The sequence below is a fragment of the Stegostoma tigrinum genome, chromosome 15 (assembly GCF_030684315.1).
Source record: "Stegostoma tigrinum isolate sSteTig4 chromosome 15, sSteTig4.hap1, whole genome shotgun sequence".
Lineage (NCBI taxonomy): Eukaryota > Metazoa > Chordata > Chondrichthyes > Orectolobiformes > Stegostomatidae > Stegostoma > Stegostoma tigrinum.
In genome coordinates this window covers 69,807,817-69,824,966 of record NC_081368.1, presented here as the reverse complement: position 1 = coordinate 69,824,966, position 17,150 = coordinate 69,807,817, and the positions used below count along the sequence as shown (strand labels likewise).

The window sequence follows — 17,150 nt, the reverse complement described above, 5'->3', positions numbered from 1 at the left end:
CTTTAGGAAAATACTGACAAACAGACAGCAGTTAAAATTGATCACCAAAAGGGAAAGAGAGCTCTTGATGTAGAAGCAGCAAAAAAAATCAAGCACAGCGCTCCAAAGGCAAAATTTCATTTGGGAGTTGGTAAGAAGCACTGGAACAAGTGTGTTGATGAGGAAAAGCCAGCAACGCTTAGAAAATGCAGAGACCTTAGTGAAGAAGGCTCTTAAGGAATACGTGAAGACTTTAGATGATAAGTTAGAGATCCTCACAGTAAAAGGGAATAAATTTGTGAAAAACAGCATGAAGATACACAAAAAAGTGTCCTTTCAGATGGAGTAACAGGCAGAAGCATAGAAGAGCTATCAGTTAAACTGCAACACGATACATATAAAAGAGTTGAAAATGAATAGTCTTCATGATTAACCAACTCACTTTTGAGCCTGTACATATGTCACAGCTTCAACTTCCTTAAGATAATTGAAGGCATTTGACTGCCTCCAATGAACAACTGGTCCAGAAATAAATGGTTTCCAAGCAACTAATCAACGGGAAATCAGGAAAAGATTTAATTGGATTTTCTGGATTCCTGATACAATCCAAAAAGTGGAAAGAATTTGTTGGTATTACTATAGTGACCTATGAAAAATGTTTTATAACTCATAATTTATCAATTTTTGACTCTATGTTTAGCTTAGGATCACGTTCAGCATGGACTAGTTGGACCAAAGGGTCTGTTTTATTGATGTATGACTCTATGTTGAAGGATATCCAGGCCAAAATCCAATGAGTTAGTTGAGAATAAAATTTTTTGAGCACTTACAGCATTGCACTATCATGGATGATTTACTAATGAGTGACAAAAGATAAGTTATTTCAGTTTCCCTTCAGGAGGATTGAAATTAAAACTATTGTCAGCAATATTGTCATAGAACATAGAACAGTACAGACCCTTCGGCCCACAATGTTGTGCCAACCGATTATCCTACTCTAAGATCAAACTATCTTGCATTCCCTACATTTTACTATCATCCATATTCCTATCCAAGAGTCACTTGAATGTCCGTAATGTATCTGACTCCAGTACCACTGGCAGCGCATTCCATGCACCCCACCACTCTCTGTGCAAAGAACCTACCTCCGAAATCTCCCCTATGCCTTCATCCAATCACCTTGTAATAGTCACTTCCGCCCTGGGAAAAAGTCTCTGGCTATCCACTCTGTCTATGCCTCAGATCATCTGAACACCTCTATCAAGTCACCTCTCATCCTTCTTTGCTGTAATGAGAAAAGCCCCAGCTCCCTCAACCTTTCCTCATAAGACCTGCCCTCCAGTCCAGGCAGCATCCTGGTAAATCTCCTCTGCACTCTCTCTAAAGATTCCACACCCCACCTGTAATGAGGTGACCAGAACTGAACACAATATTCCTAGTGTATTCTAACTAGGGATTTATAGAGCTGCAGTATAACCTCAAAGCTCTTAAACTCAATTCCCCTGCTAATGAAAGCCATAACACCATATGCTACTTAGCCATCCTGTCAACTTGGGTGGCAACGTTGAGGGGTCTATGGATGTAGACCTCAAGATCCCTCTGTTCCTCCATACTGCCAAAAACCTTGTCATTAACCCTGTATTCTGCACTCAAATCCAACCTTCCAGAATGAATCACTTTACACTTTTCTGGGTTGAATTTCATTTGCCACTTCTTTGCCCAGTTCTGCAACCTGTCAATGTCCCATTAGCACCACTGGTCACCGAGACCCAGGCTGAATACTTTCCATCTACTACCGCCCTCTACATTACGTTGGACAGCCAGTTCTGTATTCAGTCAGCCAAATTTCCCTGAATGCCAGGCCTCCTTACTTTCTGAATGAGCCTATCATGGGGAACCTTATCAAATGCCTTGCTAAAATCGATATACACCATATGCACTGCTCTACCTACATCAATGTGTTTTGTCACATCCTCAAAGAATTCAATAAGGCTTGTGAGGCATGACCTGCCCCTCATAAAGCCATGCTAACTACTTCTAATCAAACTGTGCTTTTCCAAATAATCATAAATACTAACTCTCAGACTCTTTTCCAATATATTGCCCCCTACAGAAGTAAAACTGACTGGTCTATAATTCTCAGGATTCTCCCTCTTCCCTTTCTTGAACAAGGGAATAACATTTGCCACCCTCCAATCATCTGGTTCTACTCCAGTGGACAGTGAGGATGCAAAGATCATCTCCAAAGGGTCAGCAATCTCTTCCCTCAGTTCCTGGTTACTCCTACTACAAATCAACTTATGCCTCTACAGCATGCAATAAACTGTCTCAAAACATTTCATAGGGGCAGCCATCAGATTTAATGCCAAATAGTTGATGTCTTAGGACTTATGGACCTGGTGTGATGAAGGAGAAATGAATCTTTGTGACCATGGTATGATGCCCCTCCTCCACCCCCACCTTAGTTAAACAGCCCACAAAACTATCAGGGCACACAATGAATCATGGATTCTTGGGCGATCTGCCAGATAATAACATAGCCCTTGGCAAAACACAGCCTCCCACCCCACCCCCAACCACAGGAAGCCAATGCTGTTGAAATTAAAGAACGATCAATAAGTGAGTATAGTCCTCACTGCACAATGGTGACATACTCCATTTGTAGATAGAAACTATCTCCATTCTCATTGAGGTGAATGACTATGACTCACTGGGTCCCTACTTGTCTCCAAACAAGACGTTTGTGGAAACAAGCCCCAACTAAACACTTAAGCATGAATTTTAGGCCAAGGCACCTGCACTGTCTTTCAAAAAAGACATGAAACCAAGGTTCACCAACCCTCTCGGACAGATGTAAGAGGCCCTTCAGCACAACTTCAAGAATTTTCCCCACTGCCAATGTCAATATTCATTCCTCAGGTAGCGCCACCAAAACAGATTATCGTCATTGAGCTTGCTGTGCATAAATGATCCATTACATTACAATTGTGACTGCACTTCAATGTCTGCAAAGCACTGTCTGATGTCAAGTGAGGCACTACATGAATGCATGTCTTTCCTCCTTTTCAAGCAGTTCTTGGTAAAAAGCCTAGAAGTGCAGTAGGTGCAGATGAGGAGAAATCTGTTTTTCTGTCACAAGTTGTTGTGATTTGGAATACACTACCCCGAGGAGTTAGGGAGGCACTTTCAAGATGAACTCTCAATAAAGAAGTGGATTCATACACAGAAACTTTAGCAAGGTGGCAAGAAAAGGAGACAGGCTAACTGCACAGGCCTATCAGGGTCACTTAGGCATTGCTTGGTGTGCAAATAGGGCTCAGTCAATGGTCAGGTGGCTAAAGATCTAAAAAGGGGCTGACGGTCTCAGAATTAATTGTGGAAGCTTTAAGCACAGAGCCAATCTGAAAAAAAACACTCCTGTACATAGGTGTCAGATCGGATCTTCTGATCTGCAAACAGGTCAGAAGATAGAACGCAGCGAGGCTCATGAAAAGAAGCCAATGTTAAGAACACAAATGAGCAGTACAACCCACATGAGCTCATCTAAAAATCTTCAAGCACATATCATTCAGGCAACAGAACACTTTGAGGGACAACTTGATACAACAGAATTGTCAATTTCCACATCAAAGATATGGGAGATATTGTGTGAGAAATTTCCTTTCTGACAGTGACTGAGAGTTTGAGAAAATCAACTTCATCCTAACTATGAAAGATGACTGAAAACGTCCAGCATCATCAACAACTCAAAGGAGATGAGTTGCATATGACCCCATAGGACCCTAACTAATGCCTACATAAAAAGGAATGGCAAAGAAGAAGAAATTTTCTGGTCTAAACATCCAGATAAAAAGTTTCATCCAATTGGAAAAAATATTGACTGACCCAGAATTCTACGAGAATACAATGAATTTGTTTCAACATGTCAATTATCTTTGATGATGCATGGTCATGATATTAAAGGACCCCCAGATGATGATATGACGCAACTACCTGAATGACGGTAATGCACCAACAACAATGTGTACAAAGAATCATATCCTCCATAAAGTATCTCCAAGAGGTAAATGATTTTCTAATTGAGAAATGATCAACAGTCCTTAAAAATCATAGAACCATACAGTATATAAGAGTCCTTTGGCCCATTGAGTCTGCACTGTCAAAACTGTGCTAAATCTCCACAAATGGAATGGTAGTAAAATAGCAACATCTCTTCCAACTCAGGACAGAGTGCATTCTGAGGAATGTGTAAACCGTCCAGACTTTTCATTTGTGAAGGCAAACTTTGGGGTTGGGGGAGTGTTAGGTGAGTTGGGATTGTGCTGAATGTAATATTGTTATATCCATAACAGTATAGTAGGTTACCTATGGGGGGAGATAGCAAAGAAAAGCTTGCAGATGGTGTTGAATAAGCTAATAGTTCTGAGTGCACTAATATTAATGTTACATTGACTCTAGCCAATCTCCTGACGTCATACTCACAGTACATGGGTGAAAACAATGAGTTATACTCTAACTTTGGATGGAGAAGATATATCTGTATCAGTTGCTTAAAGGTCCCATAATTATCAAATGTGATTGCACTTGTTGCTATTGTACAAATAAACCTTCTTATTATCTGCCTCTTCCACCATCACTGATCGTTACATGGAACTAAATCAACACAAATCAAAGAGGATTGTGTGCAGGTACTATCTGAATCCAATGTCACCATCTGGTCAAGGTGGAAAATGCCACCAGGTTCTGGCAACAGTTGTCTTCGACCATACCACAGACTTGTCCAAGATTGCACTGAGCAATTGCATGCTTTTGGTCAAGCCTGTTCATCTTTTTTCTCATCTTGTCTCACTTGCTGCATCTTGTAGAAGAGTTTATAAAACTGATCTTCCCAATGAAAAAGACATGACTTGATATTTACACAAGTTCTAACCTAATATAAGTAATAGAGGAAAATCAGAATCAGAAGTAAAATCAAGCCTTGCAGCCACTCAAACTTACTCTGCCATTCAATAAGATTGTGCATCTATTTCAACAATTCCATCTCCCCAACATATCCTTTAATTCTCTTGATGCCAAAAGCCTATCAATTTAAGGCTTGAACAAATTTGACTGTTTATAGCTGCCTGGGGTAGAGATCTTGAAAGATATTAAATGAGGAAAGTTTCCTTCAAGTCAGTCCTAAATGGATGTAAGTAATAAATAAAACAATTTGCTTCCAATTGTTTAGTGACCTTCTCATGACTTTGCCAGGCATCATTCACACAATATCAAATATATCAACAGTCCTAGAATCATCCTGGGTGAATTATTTTTGAAGATTTATGGAGACAAGTATAACATCCAGTTTAGACACAGCAATACCTGTGAACAGTCTGATAAATGAAGTGTTAATCTATTTTTCTAGTCGTGTTAATCGAAGAGTGGTCATTGCCCAGAACTCTGAAATTGTGAACTTTATAAAACATGCTCATGTATTCTTAGACATCCACAGGGAGACAGCAGGTTTGAAATCTTATCCGAGATAGTAGGAACTGCAGATGCTGGAGAATCTGAGGCAACAAGGTATAGAGTTGAATGAACACAGCAGGCCAAGCAGCATTAGAGGAGCAGGAAGGCCAACATTTTGGGGTCTAGGCCCGAAACGTCAGCCTTCCTGCTCCTCTGATGTTGTTTGGCCCGCTGTGTTAATCTAGCTCTACACCTTGTTATCTTGAAATTTTATCCAACAGATTGGACCTTAGACAGACCAGTACTGTAGTGGAGTGTCAGTCCCAATTATGTGCTCAAATGTTTGTGGCAAATCTTAAGGTCTTAAATTTCTAACCAAAAGGCAAGTCATATAATCACAAAATCACAAAAGTAAAGGGGTAACAACTTTCATACTGCTTGAGAAGAGAGTGCTGATTAGTTGGAAAGTGAAGTCTGATTGATAAAGGGGCTGCCGTGGAGAATAGAGGTGTTAATAATGGCAAACAGTTAATTCCCAAATTTTGTTGAAATTTTAAATCTCCCAGGTTGACTCTGATTAGTCAAGGCATTGCCCTGACAAATGAACCTGATTTAAAATTGAAATAAAGCTTGGCAGTTAACTATCAGTTATCACTAACTGATACATTCTCTATAGCAATGCCTCTGCCAATCAGAGGCCACTTGCTGGCCATTCAGCTCTCTCTTCTCATGCAGTATAATTGATGTCTTCCACTTACTTTGGTATTGCTTTCAAATTGTCACGAGGAATCATAGATGAAAACCTTTCACGTAAATGTATCTTTTTCAGCACTGTAAAGTCATAGAGTCATAAAGCACGGAAGCAGACCCATAGGTCCAACCAGTCGATGCTGAACCTATCCCAAACTAAAAATCAAAAGCTAAAGGGAAACATTACTTTTTGTTGACTTCTTTAGTAACTCATTTCACTATACTTCGTACTTACATGAGCTTTTGGTGAAAATTCATTATTTTGTGTACTAGACGTTGTTGGTTTGGAACATATATCTTGGATTGTAAGTGGGTTTGGTCTAGTTCTTCATCAAAATCACCGACTTCAGCTTCAAAATAGAAAATCAAAAAGAGGAAGGGGAGGCAAGGAAGAAGTAAAAAATAAATTATCATATCACAGAATGGGTATATTAATTTGGGCTGACAGTCTAAGAAAGGGTAGGTGGATAATATGCTCCATATATGTGCAGTCTGTTTGTGAAAGGTACTCTTCCAACCCTTAGTTTCACTATAACACAAGGTAAAATCGCAGTTGAGTCAGAACCTTAAATATTAACATGCAGGAACAATATTTCTTCTCTTTCACACTTTCAGTATATCACTCATAGGCATTGTAAGCACTTTTTGCCCGATCATTTGGAGAAGGTAGTGATGAGCTATCTCCTTCAACTGCTGCAGTACATGTACACACAGCACTGTTAGATAGAAAGCTCCATGATATTGACTCAGTGACAGTTAAGGAACAATAATAAAGGTCCACATCAGGATGGTGTGTGGTGTAAGAAGAACTTGGAAAATTCTCATGATATTGGTGTTGAATGTGTAGCTGTATGCAGCCTAACACAGTTTGAGAAACATAGCTGTGTCATGGAAATGGATCACAACTCAGAATTGCTTATGAATACTGACCTTTTAAGTACAGCATGCATTTTGTTTTTAAGGGAAAGGCATTCATGCCAAAATATGGCTGAGAATGTAGATCCAGTGACTGTCCAAAATCCCCATGAGGACATGTAGTTGAATAAAGGGAACTATGGAGCTACGAGGGAGGAGCTGGCCAAAGTTCAATGGGAGAATACCCTAGCAGGGGTGGCAGTGGAACAACAATAGCAGGTATTTCTGGATATAATGTAGAAGGTGCAGGATCAGTTCATACCAAAGAGGATGAAAGATCCTAAGGGGAGGCAGGGGCGGCCGTGGCTGACGAGGGAAGTTAAGGACTGTATAAAGATAAAAGAGAAGAAATATAACATAGCAAAGATGAGCGGGAAGCCAGAGGACTGGGAAGATTTTAACGAGCAACAGCAGATAACTAAAAAGGCAATACACAGAGAAAAAATGAGCTATGAAGCAAACTGGCCAAAAATATAAAGGAGGATAGTAAACGCTTTTTTAGGTATGTGAAAAGAAAAAAAGTGGTTAAGACTAAAATTGGGCCCTTGAAGTCAGAAACGGGTGAATTTATTATGGGGAACAAGGAAATGGCGGAAGAGTTGAATAGGTACTTTGGATCTGTCTTCACTAGGGAAGACACAAGCAATCTGCCAGATGCAATAGTGGCTGAAGGACCTAGGGTAATGGACGAACTGAAGGGAATTATATTAGGCAGGAAATGGTTTTGGATAGACTATTAGGACTGAAGGCCGATAAGTCCCTGGGACCTGATGGTCTGCATCCCAGGGTACTTAAGGAGGTGGCTCTAGAAATTGTGGACATGTTGGTAATTATTTTCCAAGGTTCTATAGATTCAGGATCAGTTCCTACTGATTGGAGGGTGGCAAATGTTGTCCCACATTTCAAGAAAGGAGGGAGAGAGAAAACAGGAAATTATAGACCGGTTAGCCTGACATCAGTGGTGGGAAAGATGCTGGAGTCAATTATAAAAGGTGAAATTACGATTCATTTGGATAGCAGTAACAGAATAGGTCAGAGTCAGCATGGATTTACGAAGGGGAAATCGTGCTTGACTAATCTACTGGAATTTTTTGAGGATGTATCTATGAAGATGGATAAGGGAGAACCAGTGGATGTAGTTTACCTGGACTTTCAGAAAGCCTTTGATAAAGTCCCGCATAGGAGATTGGTGAACAAAATTAGGGCACATGGTATTGGGGGCAAAACACTGAGTTGGATTGAAAATTGGTTGGCTGACAGGAAGCAAAGAGTAGTGATAAACGGGTCCCTTTCGGAATGGCAGGCAGTGACCAGTGGGATACCACAAGGTTCGGTGCTGGGACCACTGTTTACGATATATATTAATGATATAGACAAAGGCATTAAAAGTAATATTAGCAAATTTGCCAATGACACAAAGTTGGGTGGCAGTGTGAAATGTGAGGAGGATGTTATGAGAATACAGGGTGACTTGGACAGGCTAGGTGAGTGGACGGATGCACGGCAGATGCAGTTTAATGTGGATAAATGTGCAGTTATACACCTTGGTGGCAAGAACAGGAAGGCAGATTACTATCTCAATGGAGTCAAGTTAGGTAAAGGGGAAGCACAATGAGATCTAGGTGTTCTTGTACATCAGTCATTGAAAGCAAGCATGCAGGTACAGCAGGCAGTGAAGAAAGCTAATAGCATGCCTTCATAACAAGAGGAATTGAGTACAGGAGCAAAGAGGTCCTTCTGCAGCTGTACAAGGCCCTGGAGTATTGTGTGCAGTTTGGGTCTCCAATTTGAGGAAGGACATTCTTGCTATTGAGGGAGTGCAGCGTAGGTTCACGAGGTCAATTCCTGGAATGGCGGGACTATCATATGTTGAAAGATTGGAGCAACTGGGCTTGTATACACTTGAGTTTAGAAAGATGAGAGAGGATCTGATTGAGGCGTATAAGATTATTAAGGGATTGGACACTCTGGAGGCAGGAAGCATGTTTCTGCTGATGGGTGAGTCCAGAACCAGAGGACACAGTTTAAAAATAAGAGGTAGACCATTTAGAACAGAGTTGAGGAAAAACTTCTTCACCCAGAGAGTGGTGGGTATATGGAATGCTCTGCCCCAGAAGGCAATGGAGGCCAACTCTCTGGATACTTTTAAGTGAGATAGATAGAGCTCTTAAAGATAGAGGAATCAAGGGTCATGGGGATAAGGCAGGAACAGAATACTGATTGTGGATGATCAGCCATGATCATAATGAATGGTGGTGCTGGCTCGAAGGGCCGAATGGCCTACTCCAGCACCTATTGTCTATTGTCTGTTGTCATGTGAAGAATGTCAAGGGAACTTCAGACAGCAAGACTTCAAAGCGTGAGATTCCATTCAAAAACTGAACTGTGACCTTGTGTGCGTTGTATTCTAGATTACAGACATGTAATGATTTGAATGGAAGACTGTTCTGGATGAAAGACATGCTTGTGTTTACTCTTCTAGGAATATATAAGAACATAAGGACTAGGTGCAGGAGTAGACCATTTGGTGCCTCGAGCCTGCCCCGCCATTTATTAGGATCATGGCTGATCTTTTTGAGACTCAGCTCCACTTACCCACGCACTCATCATAACCTTTAATTTTTTTACTGTTCAAAAATTTATCTAGCTTTCCCTTAAAATCATTCAGTGAGGTAGCTTCATCTACTTCACTAGGCAGGGAATTCCACAGATTCACAACCCTTTGGGTGAAGAAGTTCCTCCTGACCTCAGTCCTATATCTGCTTCTGTTTATTTTGAGGCAATGCCCTCTAGTCCTAATTTCACCTGCTAGCGGAAACAACCTCCCTGCCTCCACCTTATCTATTCCCTTCATAATCTTATATGTTTCTATAAGATCTCCCCTCATTCTTCTGAATTCCAATGAGTATAATCCAGGTCTAATCAGTCTCTTCTCATAATCCAACCCTCTCAACTCTGGAATCAACCGAGTGAACCTCCTCTGCACCCCTTCCACTGCTAGTATATCTCTTAAGTAAGGAGACCAAAACTGCACATAGTACTCCAGGGCTGGCCTCACCAGGACCCTATTCAGCTGCAGCATAGCCTCGCTGTTTTAAAACTCCATCCCTCTAGCAATGGTAGACAAAATTCCATTTGCCTTTTTAATTACCTCCTGCACCTGCAATCCTACTTTTAGCGATACATGCCCAAGGATACCCAAGTCTCTCTGCACAGCAATGTGCTGCAATTTTTCACCATTTAAAACATAGTCCATTTTGCTGTTATTCCTACCAAAATGGATGATCTCACACTTATCAACATTGTACTCCATCTGCCACACCTTTGCCCACTCACTTAGACTATCTATATCCCTCTATAGACTTTCAGTGTCTTCCGCACACTTTGCTATACCACTCATCTTAGTGTCATCTGCAAATTTTGACACACCTCCCTTAGTCCCTAACTCCAAATCATCTATGTAAATTGCAAACAATTGCAGTCCCAACACTGATCCCTGAGGCACACCACTAGCCACTGACCGCCAACTAGAAAAACACCCATTTACCCCTACTCTTTGCTTTCTACTGGGCAACCAATCCTCTATCCATGCCAATACATTACCTGTAGTACTTTGCAACTTTATCTTATGTAGCGACCTTTGGTGTGGCACCTTGTCAAATGCCTTCTGGGAATCCAGATATACCACATCCACAGGTTCCCCAATGTCCACTATGCAAGTAATGTCCTTAAAAAATTCCACCAAATTAGTTAAGCATGACCTACCCTTGATGAACCCATGCTGGGTATTCCCAGTGGGACAATTTGTATCCAGATGTCATGTCATTTCTTCCTCAATGATAGATTCAAGCATTCTCCCCACAACCGAAGTTAAGCTAACTAGCCTAGAGTTACCTATTTTTTGTCTGCTTCCTTTTTTAAACAGTGGCATCACATTGGCTGTTTTCCAATCTATGTGAACCACCCCAGAGTCCAGTGAATTTTGGTAAATAATTACTAGTGCATTTGCTATTTTCCCCATCACCTCAATAAACAAGAAAGGAGGTCATAAACCGAACTGTAATCCTTGGTGAGTGTGTGCTAGTGTGCTAGCTTGTGGTTCAGGTAACACTGTGTTAACATGTGCTGCGAAGGGTCACAACTAAGCGTTTCCACCAGACATGTCTGCCTGTGCAGGTAAAGAGAAAAGAGTCTCCCTTTCTCTCCGATTGGACAAAACAAGTCATCCAAAGATTCGTTGTTATAGGAAACTGAACAGATTCCATTCCACTCACTGAACAACTAACAATTCAATGGCCAAAGTGAGAGCTAATGGAACGATCCACCTCACTGGCTGAAAAATTTCACAATTTATTCATCATGGACAAGCCAAAGACAGATTTGTATTTTCTTTTCTTTTGTATTTACTATTTGGACATACCTCTCATCTCTAAGGTGTTTATTTGGGTCTTGCCTTTTCTTTCCTTTTCTCACATTTTTGAAGCTAATAAACTCACTCTTTCTTTAATCTCAAGGAAGTTAATCTCAAGAAGTTAAACTGGGTCTGTTGAAGGCAAAAGTACGTTTGGTCTGGGAGATGGGTATGCACATGGGAGGGGAGTATTTTGAAATGAAAATTTTGGCAACCATTCGAGGGGTATGGGTGGGTGAATAATGAAGGGGAGCTAATTCATGCCTTTTTCCGCAGGATCATGTTGAGATGGAGACCTTCACCCAGAGACCAGTCATGACAACAGTTAAGCCTGCATTCTACTCTTTCTCATTGGTATATATCCATCAGCTATACCCTGTATACATGTTGTATGACTGCAGGAACAGTCTGTGCTGGGCCCATTAGGGCAATCAAGCAGAGACCAAGGAGGAAAAGAACCAACACTTGCTGTGAGGATAATAAAGTGTGACGCTGGATGAATACAGCAGGCCAAGCAGCATCTCAGGAGCACAAAAGCTGACGTTTCGGGCCTAGACCCTTCATCAGAGAGGGGGACGTGGTGAGGCTTCTGGAATAAATAGGGAGAGAGGGGGAGGCGGACCGAAGATAGAGAGAAAAGAAGATAGGTGGAGAGGAGAGCATAGGTGGGGAGGTAGGGAGGGGATAGGTCAGTCCACGGAAGACGGACAGGTCAAGGAGGTGGGATGAGGTTAGTAGGTAGGAAATGGAGGTGTGGCTTGGGGTGGAAGGAAGGGATGGGTGAGTGGAAGAACAGATTAGGGAGGCAGAGACAGGCTGGGCTGGTTTTGGGATGCAGTGGGGTGAGGGGAAGAGCTGGGCTGGCTGCGTGGTGCAGTGGGGGGAGGGGACGAACTGGGCTGGTTTTGGGATGCGGTTGGGCAAGGGGAGATTTTGAAGCTGGTGAAGTCCACATTGATACCTTTGGGCTGCAGGGTTCCCAAGCGGAATATGAGTTGCTGTTCCTGCAACCTTCGGGTGGCATCATTGTGGCACTGCAGGAGGCCCATGATGGACATTTTTAGCTACACATCCCTGAACACTACAGGGCAATTTAGCATGGCCAATCCACTTAACCTGGACATCTTCGGACTGTGGGAGGATACCAGAGTACCCAGAGGAAACACACACAGACACAGGGAGAACATGCAAACTCCACACAGATAGTTGCTTGCAGGTGAGATTGATCCTTGTCCCTGGCGCTGCGAGGCAGAAGTGCTAACCACCATGCCACCCCAAATATAGCTACCACCCTCAGTAAATCAGTGAAAATACATGTACATCTGGCATGGTCATCAATTGGAAGCTTTTATCCATTTAACAATAAAAAATACATTACTGTCATTTTCAGCAGGGATCCCAGATTACGTCCGCTGCTCAGTGAAATATTTAGCCTGTGTTGAACTCCATTGGATGGGTAAGTTTAGCCATTACTCACCCTGGATGACGTGAGACAGTAACAGTGCGGTACTGTTATCATTGCAATGAAGCCTTCCAGCAAGCAGGTCACGTTTTATTTGCTGAGCAAAGAGATACCTGAAAAAGTAACAAGGTCAGTTTGAATATCTCCAACCAAATGCATTCAGGGGCAGTAATGACTTCCCCTTGAGGCATCCCATAGCAAATGCAACAGAGACAGTGGTCATTGAGCCTAATGAATGTGGGTCAACTGCGGATCTTGTCTCTAATTTAGGAGAGCATAGGTTCAAGCTTTGAGTCAGAGATTTGATCATAGAAGCCTAAGAATAAGTAGCAATAGGCCATCCAGCCTGTCCAACCTTCCCTACCAATCAATAAGATCATGATCTAATTGTAACTCTGATAACCTTTCACCCCCTCACTTACCAAGTTTCCATCCAACTCTGCTGTGTAAATATTCAACAACTCTGTTTTCAGCACTTTCTGAGTTCTAAAGACACTGAGAGAGATTCTGAGAGGATAACTGTTCTCCCTATTTATGTCCCAAATGGGCCATTGCTGAGTGACCCATCTTTCGGGATTCTCCCACCATCCTCTCCACAGATCTCCTATGTTTCCTTATTGGCACTTTAAGATGGCGCTGAGGAAGTGAAGCACTGTCAGAGGTGCAATCTCTCAGATTGGATGTAAAATAAAATCCCCACCTGCATACTGGACTGATTCCAGCGGATCTTTTAGCCCAATTTGAAAAAGAAAATAAATTAGTTCACCAAGTGCCTTGGTCAATATTTTAACATCAAGTAACATAACTTAAAGCAAAACATCAGATTACCTCATTGCTGTTAGTGGGAGCTTGCTGTGTAGGGAATAAGTACTGTTTCTCTTGCATGACGGCATGGTGGCTCAGTGGTTAGCACTGCAGCCTCTCAGCACCAGGGACCCGGGTTCGATTCCAGCCTCGGGCAACTGTCTGTGTGGAGTTTGTACATTCTCCCCGTGTCTGCGTGGGTTTCCTCCAGGTGCTCCGGTTTCCTCCCACAGTCCAAAGATGTACGGGCTAGGTGGATTGGCCATGCTAAATTGCCTGTAGTGTTCAGGGGTGTGTGGGTTATAGCGGGATGGGTCTCGGTGGGACGCTCCAAACAGCGGTGTGGACTTGTTGGGCCGAAGGGCCTGTTTCCACACTGTAAGGAATCTAATCTAATCTAAAAAAAATGACAGTAGAGATCACAGTGTATTGGATTTAACATTTGACCAATCCCAATAGTGCTTGAAGAGATGATAGCAAGCTGCCTTCTTGAACTGCTACACTCTTTGGAGTGCCACTGTGCATCAGTGGTGCTTGGAGTGAATGTTTAATCAAGAAGATGGAGTGCTAATCAAGCAGGTTGTGTTGTTCTTGAGTATCATTGAAGTTATGCTCATCCAGGCAAGTGAGGAGTATTCCATCACACTCCTAACTTGTGCCTTTGAGATGAGCTGTTCCAAGGAAGGGTCACTCGACCCAAAATATTAACTCTAATTTTTCTGCACAGATGCAACCAGACATGTTGAGCTTTTCCAGCAATTTCTCTTTTTGCTTCTGATTTACAGCATCCACATTTCTTTCAGTTTTCATTGTGTCTGAGATGATGGACAGTCATTTGAGGAGTCAGGAAGTAAGTTACACACTGCACAATTTCTAGCCTCTATCCTGCTCTTATAGCCAAAGTATTTATATGGTTGGTCCAGATCAGTTTCCAGTTAATAGTACCTGAAAAGATGCTGATAGTGGTGAGACTCAGTGATAATAAAACTCCATTGAATGTCAAAGGGTGATGTTTAGATTCTCTCTTGTTGGAGATGGTTAGTTCCTGATGCTTATGTGGCACAAATTTTACTTGCCGTATGTCAGACCAAATCCAAATGTTGCCCAGGGCTTGTGCTTCAGGAGTTATAAATGTAATGGAACATGGTGCAATCATCAGCAAATAGCTCTATTTCAGACCTAAAGATGCAGGGCAGGCTGTTCATGAACAACTAAAGATATTAGGACATAGGACACATCTATTGGGAAGTCCTGAAGCAATGTCTTGTCACTATAATTCCAGCATCTTCGGCTATCTTCAAATTAAAATACTTTGAGAGAGAAATCCATTTGCATAGCGCTGCTTTGAACTACAAGCCACCACAATGGTATCAATGCTGAATGCTCACTGGCTGTGTACTAGATCTGTCCAACATGACTAGAACTAAGATCAATGTGTTTCTCCCCTTTTAAGACTCTTGATGACAATTGTTTATGTAACTGTGCACAACATGTATATCCAAAAAGGAGTAAGAATGGATCAGCAACCACATTCCAAATGTAGGTGATATGATCTTATTCATATTGGTGATGCATACAAGGAAGGTTAAACACTTTTGCCTTCAAACAGAGAAACTGGCAGTTCTCATATTTCATTTGCGGAGAGTTGTGCCCTTTGAGGGAGCAATTTTCAGATTTTACTAAAAGAAAACTGATAGCAGCCTTGGCAGTTCAGGGATATGTTGTAATAGATTAGTGAGACACTCAGCCTACTTCAAAAATATATACTACATCTCTACCCACAGCAATGAGTTTAAGAGTTGGTTGAGGGGCAAATACTGGAAACACACTGCTCCTCTCCAAAGTAGCCCCATGCTATCACTTATGTCTGACTGATGAAGCCTCAGTTTAATGTTTCATTGGAAAACCAGCACCCCTGTTTTGTGGCAGTGAAGGGTGACCGGGATTTGATGCCAGACAGGGACGCAAAGTTTTGGAGGAATTCAAGTCTACAAAGAGGTAAAGATGGGAAAGCAGGCTGCAGATTAATGGACTATTTGGGTGTGGAGGCAAATGCTGGGCTAGAACAAGGGCTAGGCTTAAGATTAGGGTTAGGGTCAGAACAAGGCCAGGGATGTGTGTGGCTGGAAGCTGGTGATTGACTGGATTAAGGAGTTAGAAGTTTGCTTTAGGCACCGAACACTGTAAGCAATTTGGCTCAGCTCAGGCAGCACCCAGGGAGAGGGGTGAATGCAATGACTCCCGGCTTGTGGTTGCACTGAACGCAATGACTCCAATTAACAGGGATTTCTTCTCATCCAGTAGGCTGTTAGACAAGCAGCAGGTTGGTGGCAGTGAGAGACAGTACATAATTATAAGTGATGCCATAACATTCTGACTCTGAAGAAACACTGTTACCACTGCATCATGGTTAACCATTGTGGATAGTTGCAGTGCTAATACTGATAGATATGTGTTCTTGTTAGTGCGTCCACTCAGGATCCACCAATGAAACAAAAGCTCTCTTATAAATCAAGAATCATGAACTATAAGCGCAAATAAAATTCAGTTGCTTTGGCTTCTGGGGTCAGATTGTTGATGTTAAAAAGTTGCATATGAATTATCATGTTAAAAGTTGTAATTTAGAATATCAATGGCTCCCCAGTAAAATATATCTGTTTTAATTACTTATCTTCATACATTGAGGAAGAAAAATACCTTGCATTTATATAATACCTTCCAGCACTCAAGATGCTTAGCAGCCGCTAACTACTTTTGGAAAGTAGTCACAACTATAATGTCGGGGTACAGCAACCAATTTGTGAATACAATGGTCCTAGAAGTAGCATTGAGAAATGCCACTCTGTTATGGTGATGCTCTTTGCCAGAAAATGTCCTTCCCCTTCAGCCAAAAGGGGATTTTTCATTCACCTGAGAGGGAAGATGGGATCTCAGTTTAAAGACTCATTGGTAAAATGGCACCTCCAACATTTCACTGGAAATGTCATATTTCTGACAGCATGGAAATAGTGAGATAATGCATAAATGCTGCACATTAATGGTAACCTTGAGACAAAAACCCAAATAAGTGAAGCTGTACTTGTTCTCTTTATTTCATGGGACATGGCTGCTGCAGGCTGGACCGGTATTTATTACCCCATTTCCCTTGAGAATGTGCTGGCAAGCTGCCTTCTTGAACTGCAGCAGGCCATGGGGTGTATGTAAACCCTTGTTACTGTTAGGGAGGGAGAATTTTGATGCAGACACATTGGACGAATGGCAATATACTTGCAGGTCAGGATGGCGAGTGGCTTGAAGAGGTACTTGTACTTCTATATGAAAGAGGTCATAGATTTGGGTGGAACGTAATGAAAAGAGAAAATAAGAGGGCAGTGAGTGCGT

At 41.9% G+C, this 17,150-nt stretch overlaps 1 protein-coding gene across 1 annotated transcript in view; it reads right to left on the bottom strand.

Annotated features, from left to right (window-relative positions):
- The window catches only part of LOC125458943 (FERM domain-containing protein 7), a 64,946-nt gene that overhangs the window by 13,794 nt on the left and 34,002 nt on the right, over positions 1–17,150 (bottom strand). The window contains exons 6-7 of the mRNA XM_048544799.2: positions 12,981–13,078; positions 6,413–6,527 (exon numbers count right to left, since the gene is read on the bottom strand). Coding sequence (XP_048400756.1) covers positions 6,413–6,527; positions 12,981–13,078 — 213 coding nt within the window. The remainder of the gene's footprint in view (positions 1–6,412; positions 6,528–12,980; positions 13,079–17,150) is intronic.